The sequence below is a fragment of the Trachurus trachurus genome (genome assembly GCF_905171665.1).
Source record: "Trachurus trachurus genome assembly, chromosome: 12".
Lineage (NCBI taxonomy): Eukaryota > Metazoa > Chordata > Actinopteri > Carangiformes > Carangidae > Trachurus > Trachurus trachurus.
Window position 1 is genome coordinate 904,454 of NC_139908.1, and position 19,748 is coordinate 924,201.

General features: G+C 41.6%; 2 protein-coding genes across 4 annotated transcripts in view; both read left to right on the plus strand.

Annotated features, from left to right (window-relative positions):
* Positions 1-19,748, plus strand: part of sec14l7 (SEC14-like lipid binding 7) — a 251,691-nt gene that overhangs the window by 3,739 nt on the left and 228,204 nt on the right. The window contains exons 3-12 of one of the 3 annotated variants that reach the window (XR_014595802.1): positions 2,915-2,958; positions 4,289-4,351; positions 5,239-5,427; positions 6,667-6,761; positions 7,578-7,654; positions 8,211-8,294; positions 8,443-8,549; positions 10,185-10,324; positions 10,735-10,883; positions 11,610-11,819. Coding sequence is in view for 2 of the 3 variants with exons in the window: in XM_083983661.1 (XP_083839787.1) it covers positions 2,915-2,958; positions 4,289-4,351; positions 5,239-5,427; positions 6,667-6,761; positions 7,578-7,654; positions 8,211-8,294; positions 8,443-8,549; positions 10,185-10,324; positions 10,735-10,883; positions 11,610-11,740 (1,079 nt within the window). In the remaining variant the exon portion in view is untranslated. Of the gene's footprint in view, positions 1-2,914; positions 2,959-4,288; positions 4,352-5,238; positions 5,428-6,666; positions 6,763-7,577; positions 7,655-8,210; positions 8,295-8,442; positions 8,550-10,184; positions 10,325-10,734; positions 10,884-11,609; positions 12,034-19,748 lie in introns of those variants that run through there. The other 2 variants (XM_083983661.1, XM_083983662.1) reach the window with 2 other exon arrangements.
* LOC310994785 (metal transporter CNNM4) overlaps positions 15,645-19,748 on the plus strand; it is a gene marked incomplete at both ends in the record, with an annotated part of 28,926 nt that continues 24,822 nt past the window's right edge. The window contains 2 exons of the mRNA XM_083983612.1: positions 15,645-16,653; positions 17,654-17,997. Coding sequence (XP_083839738.1) covers positions 15,645-16,653; positions 17,654-17,997 — 1,353 coding nt within the window. The remainder of the gene's footprint in view (positions 16,654-17,653; positions 17,998-19,748) is intronic.

The following is a 19,748-nucleotide window of genomic DNA, read 5'->3' on the forward strand; positions in this document are numbered from 1 at the left end:
CATGTTTTTAATAGTAAACTACATCCCTCTAAACGTGGTTGAGTACAGGTGTAATCCACCTTTAAAGTCCCTGAAACCTGCAGCTCTGACTCATGTGAGCAGTTGTGTGTAAATTATTAGAGTCTCATCTAACCTCCTTTATCCTGTTGTTGTGATAAACTGAGCTCTGGTTGTTGTTGTCACATTATCCCTGTGTGTAGTATTACTCTAGGTTGTGTATCAGCTGTTGTTGCCTCAGGACTCTGAACCTGTCAGATATTTGTCATTTTTTCCTCGGCCTTCATAGAAACTGTGTGTGAACTGAGTGTGTGACAGTGTGTGACAGTGTGTGTGACAGTGTGTGTGACAGTGTGTGAACATCTGGCTCAGTTCACCTCAGTGATACTGGAAATGTCAGAATACTGTATATAATTAGCATCATTAAGAGAACGAGGTGTGTCTTTAAAAACCACCGGGAGTGATTCACAAGGTGCTAATGGTCTGAGGCAGCCAGGTGACACACACACACAAACACACACACACACACACACACACACACACACACACACACACACACACACACACACACACACACACACACACACACACACACACACACACATTAAAGGTGAAGTGTGAAGTTCACTGTCTCACTGCTCAACACTAATGATCATGATGACATTTCACATCTGCTAAAATACCGAGACTACACTGGGAATGACGCAGCATGCTAACAGCCAGCTAACATTAATTAGCTAAACTGGAACAACAGGCTAAAGTTAGAAACTAGCAAACATCTGGACTGCAACCAAAGAGTTAGCTTAACTATAAAACTATGACAGTAAAAGTTATAGCTAAGGATTAGTAGCCTAAGCTAAATAAGAACTTCACGGTAAAGTTATAGCAGCTAAAATCAGTTAGTTTAACTGTAACCTATGAGAAACTAGCTGCTAACGATAGCTACCTTTTAACTTAAACAGAAGTCAGGAACTTTTTAACACTAGTTTCACTAACCGGTATATAGAGTATATTGCTATAACTTAAGCTAAAGCTAGAAACTAGCTGCCAAAATTAACTAAATCAAAAGCCAAAGACTAATAACCAGTGTGCATAGATCTTAATATCTAACACTAATTAGCTAACTTCACCTGTCAGAACCTAACATTACTTTGCTTATAAACTACTAGCCTATTAGTTATCTTAAAAGTTACTTAACTAGCAGCTAAAATCGGTTAACAAAGATAAACCGTCTTATTAATTGCAACCTCAGCATTAGACACTAGCTTCTAACTAGCTTCACTTTAACGCAAAAACCTGAAACTTAGTTAGTTTTCTTTAACTGTAGCTTATGAACTAGCTAACATTAGTTCATCTTAAAAGTAGGCCTAACTGTAAAATTTAGATTGCTAAAATTAGTTTAACAAACTAAACTAAAGCCAGAAACTAGCTAACATTAGCATTCATCAGTAGAAACTTAAATAAATTGACATAAGGAGAAATAATTGACTTTAAGATGTGTCAACAAACAGACTGAACATGAACATGTGCTGGAGGATTAAAACTCTTCTGTTGTTTTTAATGATGCATCATTTGGGAGCGCTTGTTTTTCTTCTTTTTTTTGACTCTCTGCAGTAGGCTAATGTAGCCTAAATTTATATTAATGAGCAGCTCCACAAACAGAGAAAACAGTGAGTCTGACTCAGTCCAAACTGGTAACAGCTGCCAAAACTCACAATAACCACATTCCCTGAATATTTAGAGGCAGAGAGCGACAGCTGAGCTCTGATACCAGTTCACCGGTTTATCAGCTGGTTTATCAGTGTTTAGGTTTAAACATTAGTGGAGCAGCTGGTGGTCGTAGCTACCACACAGATAAACTCACTGTAAAGCTGTTTGATCTGATAATTGATGGATGTTCCAGTCGACTCCTGGTTAATCAGTAATGTCCTTCGTCCTCTTCCTCCTCCTCCTCCTCCTCCTCCTCTTTCTCCTCCTCCTTCGACCCCGGGGCCTAAAAAACACAGTGTTTGTTCAGTAAATCAGCAAATGTTTGTTTTACGCTGCACAAAATTAGACTCAAGTGGAGCTGCACAGATTTAAATTAATTTACTTTCAGTGTCATTTGAAAACGAGTGGAAAACTAACACTAAACTATTCATACAGATAGATAGATAGATAGATAGATAGATAGATAGATAGATAGATAGATAGATAGATAGATAGATAGATAGATAGATAGATAGATAGATAGATAGATAGATAGATAGATAGATAGATGGATAGATAGATAGAAAACTTTATTGATCCCCAAGGGGAAACTACTTATAAAAAAAAAACACATATAGGCTACATCCACTTGACAAACAATACAAACACACCATTGCACAAAAACAGCTGTAGCCTATCCACATGACTAGGACAGAGTAGCTACTTAAAAACAGTTAAAGATAAATGAATAAATTAATAAATATAGGCTACACCTCCAGAAGGTAAAAAATGAATCGATGAATGGAGGAAAAAATATCAAAAATGACTTTTACATTGACACACACATGACCCTGACTGGACTGTTGCACTATTTTAATCATTAATTTATTCATGGAAAATATTCTGTCATTTTATTTTGAAAAGTCTTTGAGCAGGATGTAGTTGCTCTACATTTGATGGGTTTGATGTGATGGATGTGTTGACTCTTCACTGGACCAGAGTTCAGAGTATGGATCGATGTCGGTATTGATCGATGACCTTGACCAGTTCAGTTCTCTGGGCTGAAAACAGGACGAACGTGTTGAACCGTGTCACAGTTTCTATTGTGTCATTATCAAAGTTCAACTGTTACACACAACTAACTAATAACGATCAGAGGAAACTTTATGTCTTCACGTTCTGATGCAGACCATTATTATTAATCAATTGTGGTTTTTGTCTTTTGCAGCTCGAAGCTTCAACGTTCAGAAAGCTGAGGCCATGATCAGGAAGGTGAGCAGAGCAACAACACAACGTTTAAAGGGAAATCCTATAATTCAACTTTAATTATGTTTATTTGATGACTAAAGTTACTAATGAGTCTTTCAGCGGAGGTTTTATTTGACATAACAACCCTGTTAAAGGTTAAACTGGTGTTTACCGGCCTGTCTGTCCGTTTACATAAAGACCCTCACATTGATCTGGTGGTGACGGACTACGGTGGCCCTGAGGGCTCAACACGCAACAAGCACTCAGCTAATAAAATGCGGTGAAACTCTTTAATTTAAGGAATATAATTTACAAGAAAGTCCCCGGGCCATTAAGTTAACATTTTGCTTTTATTGTATTACAAGTTAGTATTTAGTATTTATTCATTTGCACCATAATAAAAGACTATTACAAAAAACAGAAATGAAACAAGAATATTAAGTGCAGGAGAGGTTAAAAACCCTATATGGGCTTATAAAAAGCTCCTCCCCAAGAAATATACATACATTCAGAAGATAAATTAACAACAACAATAGGAGAAAGCAACAAGAAATAACAACAAAAAAGAAAGCAATACAAGTGCCATTTTATAGCAACACTCAAAGAAGTCAGAAATAAAAACATGGGTGTGTATGAATATAGAATAATTGTATTTAACTGAGTGAGTGTATGAGCATGTAAAGAGATATTGATCCAATAACAACTATACTGGAAAAGAAACTATTAGGAACTTTGATTTAACAGGTTTAAGCTTCAGTCTTAACTTAAAAGAGTTGAGGGATGAAGATAATTTAACTACATAGAGATGATAATTCCAAAGTATGGAGCCTCTGGAAGCAAAAGAAAACTGAGTATGTGTAGTGCAGCAAAAAGGAGGAAGAAGTTTATCAGTGTGTCTTGTGTTATAAGAATGGACCTGAGAGTTAAATGTAAAGAATTCATGAAAGGATTTGGGCAGCAAAAAGTTAATGTCTATTTTTAAGTTTTTAAGTTTTATGTTGGTGAACACTTTTATTTTGGTGAATTTGGTGATTTCGGTCTCTGCTGCAGATGGGAACCAGAATGCAGACAGAATTCAGAGTTAACAGAGACCAGGCTCTTCGCTTGTCTGACGCGAGGCTATAGCATCCTGCAGTGTGTCTCAGCCTGGTGCATCACTCTTTATTGTCCCCTGGAAACACACTCAGGGCCACCGCACCGACCCCTCAGTGAGGAATAAGGTCAAATAAGAAGAGATTAGTCTTTACTCATGTCCACAACTTTAATAAGAATGGGATTAAAATATGAAAAGTGCTCGTAAAATAAACATTGCACACAGTAAAGATGAAGTTTCTCTGTCTCTCTGTCTCTGCAGCATGTGGAGTTCAGGAAGCAGATGAAGGTCGACTCCATCATATCAGAGTGGAAACCTCCTGAGGTGAAACACACTCACACACTCTCTGTTCACTGACGTAGACACAGCTCTTTCACAAATGTTTCTTATAAAAGCATCTCTACATGTACGACAGTCATTCTTTTCTTTTCTTTTTTAAACACCAACACAAACACAACTCCTTCTCCTTAATGAGACACTGATGAGGTCATCACCTGATGAGGTCATCACCTGAACCACATCTGGTTTTAGAGGAAGATTATAAATAAAAACCACTGCTGGGATTAAACATCCACATTATCCCACAAAAACTCATTTATAAACTCTTCCTGAGTTAAAATATTCTAATAAATATCAACATGTTTTCTTTGCGACTTGATGTTTTTGTTATTTAGACTAGTTTAGTCATTTTCAGCCAATAAAAGCTCTAAATGACAATATTTTTATTTCAATTTTGGGAGAAATGTTGTCGGTAGTTGATAGAATAAAACAAAAAATTCTTAATTTAATTTAATTTTACTCAAACACATAGCTATAAATAGTCAAACCAGAGAAACTGATCATTTTGGGAGTGGTCTCTTCATTTTTTCCAGAGCTGTAATTTAACCAGGAGTGAATCAATGTCACAGTATTTTTGTGTGTTAATATTCAATTGTTACAGATATTTGATGATATATTCTGCACCGTTTATCAAACATGAAGGAGAAAAACTATTTATTGTATTGATGTGTTTAATTTTCTGTTGGAAAAAATAATATATTATAAATAAAATATTATAAAGTTATTTTTATAATGTTTATAATGATACTTTAGGCCTAAAATGACACGTCATTCAAAAATGTATAAAAAGGAGCTTTTATTGTGAAAGGTCAGCTCTGCAGCTCGGTCAGGGCTTTTATTCTGAAGGCGTGTGTGTGTGTGTGTGTTGCTAGGTGATCGACCGGTACGTTTCCGGGGGGATGTGCGGCTACGACCGCGAGGGAAGTCCCATCTGGTACGACGTGATTGGCCCGTTGGACCCCAAAGGCCTGTTGCTATCGGCAACCAAACAGGACTTCATCAGGACCAAGATCAGACACACGGAGCTGCTGAGGGAGGAGTGTCAGAGGCAGACGGAGAAGGTACGGACTGCTCCTTTACTCCTCCTTTACTCCTCCTCCTTTACTCCTCCTTCTCTTCTCCTCTTCTCCTCCTCCTCTACTCCTCCTCAGAGGCAGACGGAGAAGGTACGGACTACTCCTTTACTCCTCTTCTCCTCTTCTCCTCTTCTACTCCTCTTCTCCTCAGAGGCAGACAGAGAAGGTACGGACTACTCCTTTACTCCTTCTACTCCTCTACTCCTCCTCCTCCTCTTCTCCTCCTCCTCAGAGGCAGACGGAGAAGGTACGAACTACTCCTTTACTCCTCTTTTACTCCTCTTCTCCTCTACTCCTCCTCTTCTCCTCTACTCCTCCTCCTCAGAGGCAGACGGAGAAGGTACGGACTGCTCCTTTACTCCTCCTTTACTCCTCCTCCTTTACTCCTCCTCTTCTCCTCCTCTTCTACTCCTCCTCCTCCTCAGAGGCAGACGGAGAAGGTACGGACTGCTCCTTTACTCCTCTTTTACTCCTCTACTCCTCTACTCCTCCTCTTCTCCTCCTCTTCTACTCCTCTACTACTCCTCCTCCTCTTCTCCTCCTCTTCTACTCCTCCTCAGAGGCAGACGGAGAAGGTACGGACTACTCCTTTACTCCTCTTCTCCTCCTCTACTACTCCTCCTCTTCTCCTCCTCCTCCTCCTCTTCTACTCCTCCTCCTCCTCAGAGGCAGACGGAGAAGGTCCGAACTCCTCTTTTACTCCTCCTCTTCTCCTCCTCCTCTCTCCTTCCCCCTCCTCCTCCTCTCCTCCTCCTCTTCTTCTCCTCTCCTCCTCCTCTTCACCTCCTCTTCTTCTCCTCTTCACCTCCTCTTCTTCTCCTCTCTCCTCCTCTCCTCCTCCTCTTCTCCTCTCTCCTCCTCCTCCTCTTCTCCTCTCTCCTCCTCCTCCTCTTCTCCTCTTCTCCTCTCTCCTCCTCTCCTCCTCCTCTTCTCCTCTCTCCTCCTCCTCCTCTTCTCCTCTTCTCCTCCTCTTCCTCCTCTCCTCCTCTTCCTCCTCCTCCTCTTCTCCTCCTCTCCTCCTCCTCTCTCCTCTTCACCTCCTCTCTCCTCCTCCTCTCTCCTCCTTTTCTCATTTCCTTTCTTCTCATTGCCTCCTCTGTTTCCTTTTCTCACCTCCTCCTCCTTCTCTCCTCCTCACCTCCTCCTCCTCTCTCCCCTTCATCTCTCCTCCTCTCCTCCTCTCTCCTCTTCACCTCCTCCTCCTCTCCTCCTCTCCTGTCTCAGTTGCAGAGGAACATTGAGTCGATCACTCTGATCTCAGACTGTGAAGGTTTAGGACTGAAACACATCTGGAAACCGGCCATCGAGCTCTACGGGGAGGTGAGACCAGACCGCGCCTCCTCTTCCACCTCCTCACTCCTCCTCCCGCCTCCTCTCATTAACCAGTGGTGTAGTCTAATGTGTTGTAGTGGTGTAAACTGCTTTCTAGGTGGTAAACTGTTCATACTTGTATCACATAGACGCTGCTTCTCTAACTTTTTACATCAAGGACCCAAAATTGGACAAAATTTTGAAGCAAACACCAGAAATACACAAACAATCAATGTACGTTCAAATTAGGCGTAGAGACATTTTTTGAAAAAAGTGGTAAAATTTAGCTTTTTTTGTTGTTGTTTTTTAGAAAAAAATGGTAAAATTTCTCAAAGAAATTCTAGGAAAAGTGGTCAAATTTAAAAAAAAAAAAAAAAAAAAAAAAGTCAAACAATAATAATTTTTCAAAAAAGTGGTAAAAGTAAAAATAGAATATAGTAAATAGTAAAAAGTTTTTTTATTTTTAATTGAGAAGAAACTGGTAAAATTACTCTAAAAAGGGGGGGGGGGCACAATAATACAAAAAGGGGTAAAATGTACTTTAAAAAAATAGGCTAGTAAAAAGTAGAACATAAAAATTGAGAAGAAACTGGTCAAAATTTCTCAAAAGAAATTCTAGGAAAAGTGGTAAAATTAAAAAAAAAGAAAAAAAAAAGAGTTTTGTTGTACTGGGTATACTGAAATATTTATGCATTTTAAGTGGCTATACTGAGTATATTTAGTATATAGTATACAGTATATAGTACTATAATACCCGAGTATCACATAGACTACACCACCGGTATATATAGTGTGTATTTATATATAAAACACTGCTTTAACCTGATTCTCCTCCTCCAGATTCTCACCATGTTTGAGGAGAATTATCCAGAGGGACTGAAGAGAGTGTTTCTCATCAAAGGTACTGAGCTGCGTGTGTGTGTATTTCCAGAACAGAAATCTGAACAATGGATAAAGCTACTTTCTAAATTATTGTTTTATCTTGTTGACATATTAGAGTCTTTAGTTTTCACAGAGGAGGATTGTGGATATCTCTTTTTATCACTCTGTAAATGAGAAAATACTGTCACCACCCTAAAAATATATATGTCTCCATGTTTTTAGTAATAAAACGTTGTATGAATGATGTATCAACAATCTCCTCTGTAAAAACCTTCAGGATATAGACAGGAATAAAAAATAATGAAATAAAATAATAAAATAAAAACATAGTAGTCACTGACAATAGAGAAATCATGTGTTTTTGCAGCAAAACCCAGACCCAGCCCTTTATGTAGCACTAATATTTTGGGGGGGTGTGTGTTGTTTACTGTGTGTGTGTGTGTTGTCAACTCTATGTGTGTGTGTGTGTGTGTGTGTGTGTGTGTGTGTGTGTGTGTGTGTGTGTGTGTGTGTGTGTGTGTGTGTGTGTGTGTGTGTGTGTGTGTGTGTGTGTGTGTGTGTGTGTGTGTGTGCAGCTCCCAGGATGTTCCCGGTGGCCTACAACCTGATCAAACACTTCCTGTGTGAGGAGACGCGACGGAAGATCATCGTCCTCGGAAGTAAGAGGAGGAAGAGGAGGAGGAGGAAGATTAATCTGGAGCGACGTGAACGTTCAGAGAGAAGATGTAAAATCTCAACCTCTTCCTCTCCTCCTCCTCCTCCTCCTCCTCCTCCTCCTCCTCCTCCTCTCTTGTCTCCGTCTCCTAGGTAACTGGCAGGAGGTGCTGCGGACGCACATCGAGCCGGAGCAGCTTCCTGTCGCCTACGGAGGAACGCTGACCGACGCCGACGGGGACGAACGCTGCAGGACCAAGGTAGTAGGAGTACTAATACTACTGGTTCATGTACTCTGTTACAAGTTAAAGTAGCTCAGTCCACATGTTACTGCAGTAAGAGTAAAAAAGTACTTGCTTCTAAAGGGATAGTTCAACATTTAGTCAAATTGTCCCATCACCATAATCCCTATAGTCATAGCAGTAGGTTCGTTACCTTTAATTGTCAGTGCAAGCTGTTTTTAGAACGGCGGAGCAGAGCCGTGAGCTGCTCAGAGCTACGCTACGGAGGCTCATTATGGGATTTCTTGGTTTCAAACTCATCAAACTTATCAAATACACAATCCAACAACTCACAAGTTGTGAGCTGCACATTCACCACGCTATGAGATAATAACACAACGTTACCACACAGAGTTGTTTTAGAGGGAAATACAGAGACTGTTGATGAAAAACTGTCCCTGAAGGCAACGTGCATCAGAGGTTTTACATGAATTTACCTCTCATATGACTATAGGGATTATGGCAATGGGCCAATTTGCCAAAATGTTGAACTATCCCTTTAAAGGTACTTAAGTATCCAAAAATACTTGCTTTTAAATGTACTGTAAGTCAAAGTCAGAGTCAGAGTAAATGTCTTATTCTCCACATCAATGAATGACTCTAATAGTTTGTAAATGAATGTAAGGAGCTTTTAACTCTTGTTAGTGAGAATGAACTCTTTGCTGCTCAGCTGCACTGATGTGCTGCTTTTAGGGGTTAGGGTTTCCTTCTCTGACAAACACAGCTTGTGTCCAATAGGATTTTAGAAAAAGACCTGAAAGTAACCAGTACTTTTCAGCTGTACTACTAATTAACTCCAGTAAAAGTACTAATATTTGTCTTGGAAATGTATTCAAGTAAGAGTAATAATGCTGCGTTCATAATAACTCAAAGAAAAACCATGGATACCTGAAGGAAGTTTGTCGTATTGTGGCTCAGAGCTGAATAGTAAAAATCAATGCAGCAGTAAATGATGTTTATTTTGGAGGAGAGGAGACGCTGCAGATGAGTGCACGTATAATGTTACAGCCTTGATAACAGTTAAACCTGATTTCAGTCACATAGAGGAACACAATTTCACACCATACAACAATCACAGCTTAATATAAACGTATTTCATATCGGCTACTGCAGTAATACACTAAAATATGCATTCAGACCTCAACAAATAACTTCAAATGTCTAAATTCTAACCGTTGAAGACGAGGGACGCCATGTTTTGATGTTGTCGTGACGTCAAGTCGGAAAGTCGGAGCTCTGATATCCCTGCCTTGGGACTGCAGCTGAAATTTAGCAGTTGTGCTAAGTCCGGCACATTTACACTGATGCTTAATGCGTCAGTGCTGATGAATGTGCACTGTCCCAATTCAATAAATAAAGAAATGAAATGAAATGAATTATGATACCAGAGTTTCCGACCTGTAATGTCCGAGTTCGATGACGTTCAATTCATTTTTTACAACTCGGAGCTCGTTTTTTTTCCGACTTCTGAGTTGTCTTGAACGCAGCATAAGTACCAAATAAATCTAATACTCAAGTAAAGTACAAATCCTCTGGATATGTAGCTACAAGTACAGTGCTCAAGTAAATTTACTCTGTTACTGTCCACCACTGATGACGATGATGTGGTTTCAGATCAAATATGGCGGCGTGGTGCCGCGGTCGTTCTACGTGCAGGACTCGGTGAAGGTTCAGTACGACCACAGCGTGACCGTCAGCAGAGGGTCCACCTTCCAGCTGGAGACTGATGTCACTGCAGCCGGCAGCCTGCTCAGGTAAACAACAACAACCACTACAGCCTGCTCAGGTAAACAACAACAGGTCGGTGTCAGCCAATCAGAAGAGAGGAGGAGGCTCTGAGCCTCTCTTCTGATTGGCTGACTGTTTTCTAAAGTGATACAATAAAAAAAAACAGAGCAGATTTCAGAATAAAACACTCAGAGAAACTAAAAATACTGCAAAGTTGTTGTTGTTGGATGGTGGGTCCAGGTGGTGAGGGGGCGGGGCTTAGTTGTGACATCACAAAGTGACAGGAAGTCCTGACGGCTGGTTTTAAGGCTCAGTTTCTGAATACATAGCTTTAATACAAACATCTACCTTTATTTTGAAGGAGCTTTAATTACTAATATAGAACCTGTTAACCACTCTGGTGACCTCTGACCTCTGACCTTTGACCTCTGACCAGGTGGCAGTTCTGCAGCGACGGCGCCGACATCGGCTTCGGCGTGTGGCGGCGAAGCGGCGACGACACGCTGCAGCTGCTGCCCAGTCAGCGCTACAACGCTCACCTGGTGCCCGAGGACGGCTGCATCACCTGCCCCGAGCCGGGAGTCTGTGAGTCGCCGCGTAGCCACCGCCATGACATCACTTCCTGTTTCCTCACAGACAGATCTGACATTAACTGGTGTAAAGCTTAAAGGGATAGTTCAACATTTTGTCAAATTGTCCCATCACCATAATCCCTACAGTCATAGCAGTAGGTTCGTCCCAACAACTCCACAACGCTCTGGTGGACAAGTTGTGAGCTGCACATTCACCACGCTATGAGATAATAACACAACGTTACCACACTGAGTTGTTGTAGAGGGAAATTCATGTAAAACCACTGATGCACGTTGCCTTCAGGGACAGTTTTTCACCAAGCAGTCTCTGTATTTACCTCTTTCCCTCTGTTCATTTCAATTCAATTTTTTGATTTGATTTTGATTGATTTATTAGCACATGAGAAAATATATACACAAAACAGCATAATAAAAGAGAGACAATATATAGAACAGATACAAGAAATGTGCAGGAGAAACAAAAGAAAAACTCTAAGGATTTGTCAAGTGGTCCTAGAGACAAACATCTAACATAAAATAAGATTTACGATAATGTGAAAGTGTAATATAGATGTATATATATTTAGATTGACTTTTGGTTTTGTGTGTTTTGGTTTCTTTGGTGTGTGGATAAAAGAAGAGGAGTGTGAGTGTGAGGATGATGTGTAACCATGGTGTTATAATAGATCCCTGTGTAACTGTGTGTAACTGTGTAACGGTGTCGTCCATGTTGGTGCAGACGTGCTGTGTTTCGACAACAGCTACAGTTTCCTTCAGTCCAAGAGAGTGAGCTACAAGGTGGAGGTGCTGCCCCCTGCTGACGGAGCCCTGCACAGCCAGCGTAACCATGGAGACCGGAGGCTGCAGTGACCTCTGACCTTTGACCTTTGACCTCTGACCTGTTACCTGTTACCTGTTACGACAAGCAGATTTAACATTTAAAAACTATGTTTGACTCTCCAGAATTAACATTGTAGATATCAACAACGTCTTTCTGACTGGTCCTAACTACATTTTGAATAGTTGGATTTTTTATTCCAGATCTCTGTAATTCAGTTTTACCTCTTGTCAAAAAGAACATTTCAGATCCACAACTACGTTCTTCCTCAGACAAATGACGTCACTGTAACCATTCATGTGTATGGGGTTTGTCATTACAGATATCTACAGTTCAGTTGCAGATATCCACTATGTGAATTACAGATATCTGGAACTGAATTACGACCAGTACTAATTCCAGTTTGAGATATCTACAACTTAATTTCACCTAGTCAAAACTTAATTACAGATATCTGAACAGGGACATGTAGATATCTGTAATTGAGGTGAATTAAAGATATCTAGAACTGGAATTATGACTAGTCAGAATCAAGTTGTATATATCTGTAACTGGAATTAGTACTAGTGGTAATTCAGTTACAGATATCTGTAATTCACATAGTGGATATCTGCAACTGAACTGTAGATATCTGTGATGACAAACCCCATACACATGAATGGTTACAGTGACGTCATCTGTCCTAGGAAGAACAGAGTTGTGGATCTAAAATGTTCTTTTTGACAAGAGGCAAAACTGAATTACAGATATCTGCAGCTCAGGGTTAGTTACTATCCAGTCTGGCTTTTAAATGTTAAAATGTCTTGTCATAGACCTGTTACCTGTTGTTAAACCGATGCTCAGCCGGTCACAGATGGATTAACCCTTCACTTCTCTCTCTGTGCATCATGTGTATTAGTTTATCATTCTTACACACGACTCTGACTGACAGTTACACATGTGACCACCACTGTGTTGACGTGGAGGATGTTAATGGTAATGATAATCATGATAGTTATTATAATAACAATTTTATCTTATCTTGTTTTTACAAAATTAACTGAATAATTATTTTTTAATTTATGGAACCTTTTTGTTGTTGTAGTTTTTAGTTTTAATGTTTGTATGTAATAAAGTAATAAAGGCAATAATGTAATAAAAGCAGAAACTGTATAAAGACACAAACACACAACAAAAGCTGTTGTTTTTATTCTGATTAACACAAAGATGTCAAACAGACCTGTGAACTGTATTATACACAATAATAAAGATGAATCATTATTTTCATTATAGATTTATTGGTTGATTATTATCTTTTCTATTTGGTCCATAAACTCAGAAAACACTACAATTTAAAATGTGTTATTTAATTTTTGTCATTAACCCTGAGTCATCAATAGGCTACTATATTATATCATTATGTGTAAATACAACAATATATGGACAAGTCAAGTACAAATACCTAAGACTTTGTACTGGATATGTTTGTCCAGGCTGGAAACACAGATATCCAGCCAAGAAAACAGAAAACACTACAGTTTAAAAGGTATTTATTGTTAATTAATGATCATTAACCCTGAGTCATCGATACTCCTGCAGGAAAACAACATTTATATTATATCAATGTGTTTAAATACAACAATATATGGACAAGACAAGTGCAAATTCCTCTCATTATATATTAGTTGTGTCTTTTGCTGCATCATTTTCACCAGATTTACATTTTAAATCAGAGTGAAGTCTACAGTTTGACCAGCAGGTGGCGCTGTGAGCCAGGACACGGAGCTGCTGCTGCTGCTGCTGCTGCTGGAGGCTGCCTTACATAACACTTAGTCACTGACTGCTTGGACTTTATAATTAACAAAGATGCTTAATTAAGTTTAAAAAGCAGTTCCTTTATCATCAGAAAAATTTAAATCTGTCGACACAGTGACGTCATGGGTTTACACTGAAACAGGAAGTGTGTTTATCTGTGACACAGCTCTGATTTAAATCACAGTCAAATGCATTTTTACTGCACAGACAGTTCATATTATTATAATAGTATATTATTATTATATTATTATTAGTGATTAATGTTATTATTATTACTATTATTATAATTCCAGAGCAGATGCAGCTGCAGAGAGTCTCTGCATGCAGCAGCATCAGCACCGGGCTCTGAGCCAGAGGGATGCTGCAGGATGGGGGCGGGGGGAGGGGTGTGTGTGTGTGTGTGTGTGTAGGGGGGGGGGGGGTGCTGCTGCTCAGATGCCATGTGCGTTTACATAACAGCAGCTGACTCCGGATGCAAACAGCAGCAGCAGCATCAGCAGAAACAGCAGCGGCAGCGTCATCCGCCGCGTGCTGCCGCATTGACCCGAGTCAGGGACAAGAATATAAACAATAATAATCCATCCATTATACAATAATAATATTGTTATAATTACGAAGGAGTATTAGGGCCAGCCAAAAAAAAAAATAATTCTGGCAAAAAAGAAAAAGAAAAAAATCCATCAGAAAAAAAAATCTATCAGAAAAAAAAAATCCATCTGGAAAAAAATCTGTCAAAAAAAAATCCATCTGGAAAAAAAAATCTGTCAAAAAAAAAAATCCATCAGAAAAAAAAATCTGTCAAAAAAAAAAATCCATCAGAAAAAAAAATCTGTCAAAAAAAAAAAATCCATCAGAAAAAAAAATCTGTCAAAAAAAAAAATCCATCAGAAAAAAAAATCTGTCAAAAAAAAAAAGGGCCAGCTATAAAAAATAAATAAATTGAGGAAATATCAAAGTACTATAGTCGGTGGCCATGGCTGCATCTACTTCAGAATCAGCCTCAGTAATAAGGATATTCTCTCTCTTTTAGCTCATAAACACGGTGTGGTCAGAAGTACGTTGAAGAGACTGTGTCGGAAACTTGGTTTGTTCAGGAGGATAAACTACACAAACCTGGGGGGGGGGGGGGTAGGCCTATGTTGTATCACAAGATACAATAAGACAATTAATCAATTTACAGTTGCACCACTTCAGAAATTCACCTTCACACTGTAAAGACCTTCACACTCCGGCTGCTGTCACTGAGCCGCCAGTCGCTGTACTAAGTTAGTTATGGTGCTGTGGTCACTTTTTATACCTGGATTTTTTTTTCAATGGATTTTTTTTTGCCACATTTTTTTTCAATGGATTTTTATTTTGCCACATTTTTTTTTTCCAATGGATTTTTTTTGCCACATTTTTTTTTCGCTGGATTTGTTTTTTGCCACATTTTTTTTTTCCAATGGATTTTTTTTGCCACATTTTTTTTCAATGGATTTTTTTTTGCCACATTTTTTTTTCGCTGGATTTGTTTTTTGCCACATTATTTTTTTCAATGGATTTTTTTTTCCGATGGATTTTTTTTTGCCACATTTTTTTTCAATGGATTTTTTTTTGCCACATTTTTTTTTCAATGGATTTTTTTTTTTGCTAGATTTTTTTTTCCGATGGATTTTTTTTTTTGCCACATTTTTTTTTCAATTGATTTTTTTTTTGCCACATTTTTTTTTCAATTGATTTTTTTTTGCCACATTTTTTTTCAATTGATTTTTTTTTGCCACATTTTTTTTTCAATGGATTTTTTTTTGCCACATTTTTTTTTCAATGGATTTTTTTTTTTGCTAGATTTTTTTTCTTTTTCTTTGCTGGCCCTAATACTAATTAATAATAATGATGATATTGATGATAATAAGGCTGTGAAGGAAGGGGGGGGGGGGGGGGGGGTGACGCATCATATGTTGAGCTGCTGCAGTGCATCATCAGAAATAAACATGAAAACAACAGACTGTGTGTTAGAGGAGGAGGAGGAGGAGGAGGAGGAGGAGGAGGGAGGGGGGGGGGGTGTTTGTTTATTAGCTGTACCTGTCCCTGTCCGGTAGGCGGTGATGGGAGGGGGGTGGTGGGGTGGGGGGAGGAGGGGAGGAGCTGCTCGGACATGAGTAAATGACGTCAGCTCGCAGGTCGCCGAGCAGTGAAACAAACATGGCGACAGAATGGAGCGGGCAGCAGGGTTACATCCTCACTCTGGTCATCTGCCTCTGGAGCGAGGCCACCGGCACCGCCACCGGGACCGGGACCGGGAGGAGCTCCTCAGGAGGAGCAGGAGCAGGAGCAGCAGCAGGAGCAGGAGGAAGAGGAGGCGCAGGAGGAGGAGGAGGAGGAGGAGGAGGGGGGAGTCAGCTGCTCGGCATGCGGCTGGAGCGCAGCGACAAACCCAGCAGCACCACGGAGGACGGAGTCATCCAGCTGACCGAGGACAGCTCCGTGACGCTGCGCTTCTACGGGCTGCGGCTGCACCAGGCCGCCTGGACCCAGGTCCGCTTCACGGAGCTGGCTGATGGAGCAGCAGGAGGAGCAGGAGGAGGAGAGGAGGTGCAGCAGGAGGAGCAGGATGCAGCAGCGGCGGCGCACGGCAGCGGGATGTTGCTGCTGGACGCACCTGACAGGGACCGGACCCCCAGGGACCGGAGGACACCTGACAGGGACCGGACCTGTGCGGACTTCACCAAGGACATCAGCATCGACTCCTTCATGAACGTGACCAACCGCGGCGGCACGTCGGGGCTGCTCCGCGTGCACGTGAAGCCGCTGCGTAAGAGCGAGCCGCAGAAGGAGTACGCGGTGTGCACGCGGACCGGGGGGGGCAGCGGGGGGGATGAGGAGGAGCGGTGGGAGGCGCTGGGGGGCGGCGGCTGGGGCAGCAGCGACGGCCGGCTGCTGGTGCTGGAGGAGAAGAAGTCCCTGCTGCCGGTGTGGTTCCAGGCCATCCTGATCTCCTTCCTGCTGGTGCTGTCCGGGATGTTCAGCGGCCTGAACCTGGGCCTGATGGCGCTCGACCCCATGGAGCTGCGCATCGTGCAGAGCTGCGGCACCGACACCGAGAAGAAGTACGCGCGCAAGATCGAGCCCATCCGCAGCAAGGGCAACTACCTGCTCTGCTCCCTGCTGCTAGGTAGGGAGGGGGTTTAATTGTTTTTTTAAGTATCTTCAAAATATTAAAGATAGTTCACCCAAAATTCAAATTTCCCTCATGATCTCCTCCCCCTCATGTGACTAAGGGCTGGGAGAAGTTTCAGAGTCCTCCGTGGCTTCTCTGAGTTACAGGGGGTCTCGGCGTAGCAGTGCATGTCCATATGACGGTTGTGAATGGATACCAACTGTCTTCATAACAAAAAGACACACCAAAAAACATCCAGATACCTCCATGCTGCTCGTATGTAATGTCCCTCTGGTATTGAAGCCCCGACATGAGAAATGGTTCCACTGACACAGGAAGAGCAGTGAATTGAGTCACTGGGAGCTTCCGCTACAAAGAAGCTTGAAATATAGACTTATTTAATTTTTTTCAGAACAATTTCTCATGTCAGGGCTTCAATACAAGACGGACATTACATACGAGCAGCATGGAGGTATCTGGATGTTTTTTGGTGTGTCTTTTAGGACGAAGAAAGTTGAAGAAAGTCACACAAATAGCACTGTAAAGGGTATTGCACATATTTTATCTGGTTCTATATTCCAATAAAAGGGATATTTTAGATAATAATAGTGTATAAGAGTCTTAAGCGATATAATCGGTAACTGGGGTCCACCTTCTCATAAAAACTGGTACTTTTAGCTGTAATTGGGCCGTCATATATTCCATCATGTAGACATGTTTTACTTTCTGTAACCACTGAGTGATCATGGGGGGGTCAGGGGGTCTTCATCCAATTTATAGCAATACTTTTTCTTGCAATCATCAACAAAACATGTAATATAAAACATTGTTCTGTGGTAAACAGGAAACACATCTAATAGAAATAACAAAGAGTCCATAGGAAGTTCCACTGCCAACATTTTTTCCAGTTCTTCTTTGACATCTTTCCAAAATGTTTGTACTTTGGGGCTGTAGGAACTTAGAAGTGGTTTGATGGATAAATGTCATTTTAACTGTGATGTGTTGTGTTTCCTAGGCAACGTGCTGGTGAACACCACGCTGACCATCCTGCTGGACGACCTGACGGGCTCGGGGCTGGGGGCCGTGGTGGCCTCCACCGTGGGCATCGTGATCTTCGGGGAGATCGTCCCCCAGGCGCTGTGCTCGCGCCACGGCCTGGCGGTGGGGGCCAACACCATCATGGTGACCAAGCTGTTCATGCTGCTCACCTTCCCCGTCTCCTTCCCCGTCAGCAAGCTGCTGGACGTGCTGCTGGGCCAGGAGATCGGCACCGTGTACAACCGGGAGAAGCTGGTGGGGATGCTGAAGGTGACCGAGCCGTACAACGACCTGGTGAAGGAGGAGCTCAACATGATCCAGGCAAGGACGGAAATACCGTATATGTAGAGCTAGCTAGCTTCTTAAAGGGACATTATGTAGGAATTCCTCCATCTAGCGGTGCGGTTGCATATCTGAACGTATTCTTGATGTTGCATTCACGTGAAATTGGGCAGACGTCAGACAGACAACAGACGCTGCATGTAACAGGATAAACAGGCGTCTATGGGTTTTAGTTTTGAAAGCAGTGATTGTTTTATAGTTTTGCTCTGCTTTATCTGTCTAATTTGTTTTGTATACAATTTTAAAGTGAAAACAAACCTTTTTTTTCTCTTCTTTTTTTATGTATCGGCTATAAAATCTTGTTTAATTATAATGGATTAGTAAGTCAATCCAACGTTAAGGCTTATTTACATTCATCAAAACAGATTTCTGTCATTTAAACAACTCAGACTTGAAGTTTAAAGGTATAATGTGTAGGAATTCCCCCATCTAGCGGTGCGGTTGCATATCTGAACGTATTCTTGATGTTGCATTCACCTGAAATTGGGCAGACAGCAGACGGACGACAGCCGCTGCATGTAACGGCATAAACAAGCCTCCATGTAAACAAGTAAACAAGTGGTCTGTCAGCACGAGGCAAAACAATACACGTGACAACATGTTGTCATGGCGATGTGGTATTGTTTTACCGTCTTTCTCTGGACTTCTGTGACTAAAATGACATCTGGTTTGTTAGCAACGGCCGTCTGCCCGACTGCAGGTGAATGCAGCATCAGTGTAAGGGCCGAGATATACTTTCTGTAAACTACGCATACACGAGCGCGTCATGGCTGCCACACGTATCCTGCGTCCGCTTGATGCGTCGGCTGCGACCGAACGCACATCTCGCTGCGAGGTGACGCGACGCGTGCGTGAGTTGCAATATTGACATTAACCGCTAGAGGCGCTGGTGAATGAACACGGTGACGAGATCAGACCAGAACAGACGGTCGCTGTCGGAGCAATGGTGGAAAGTTCTGAAGACAAGCTGACAGACCTGGTGCGAAACTCAATGTTTCCAAGCCGTTACACAGTGACAGGCGCCTGTCAGATCGATGCGGCTTTTCACAATTTCCGGGTTATATTTCTGTTGTCTGCCCCAAGTGGAGACCGCCGGTATTGTGCGTTTTGGCTGTGTGGTGCTGCAACGTTTGATCAAGCAGCAAGTATATCGAGGCCTTAACGCTCCATTCCTCCTCACTGCGTTACCTAATTCAGAGCTTACCGGAACACTTCAGTTTGTTGATGGGGGGGATTACTGGTTCATGAAAAACTAGTCTGGCCACCAGACCCTCCTCCAGAGAAGAAGAAGGTCTGGCTGCTCCGCCTGTGATTCTGCGATCAGAGAAAAAAACGCTCCCGCCGTTTGGAATTCTTTCAACCAGTCGCAATCATTGTGGTCGGCACCGTAGCCTAGCAACGGTGCACTCGCAAAATATTGCCGGTTGGAAACTGGATTTGGCTCCACGGTGTAACGACGGTGTAACGACGGTCGGCAACCGTTGACGGATATTTATTCTTCTGTGCAGTTCATGACAGGGATGTATAATAGATCCATGGTTCGGTTCCTGTTGTTGTTTGTTGATGTTTCCCGTTGTCGGGCGACGGACTGGGAAAGCTGCAGCACGGAGGCGGGACTTCCGCCGGGTGGCTCATTCCGACCAATCAGAGGCTAATCACAGCAACACAAAGACTAATGAAAAACAGACTTTTGAACCAAATAATCGACTTTCATGAATAGATAACAGGAG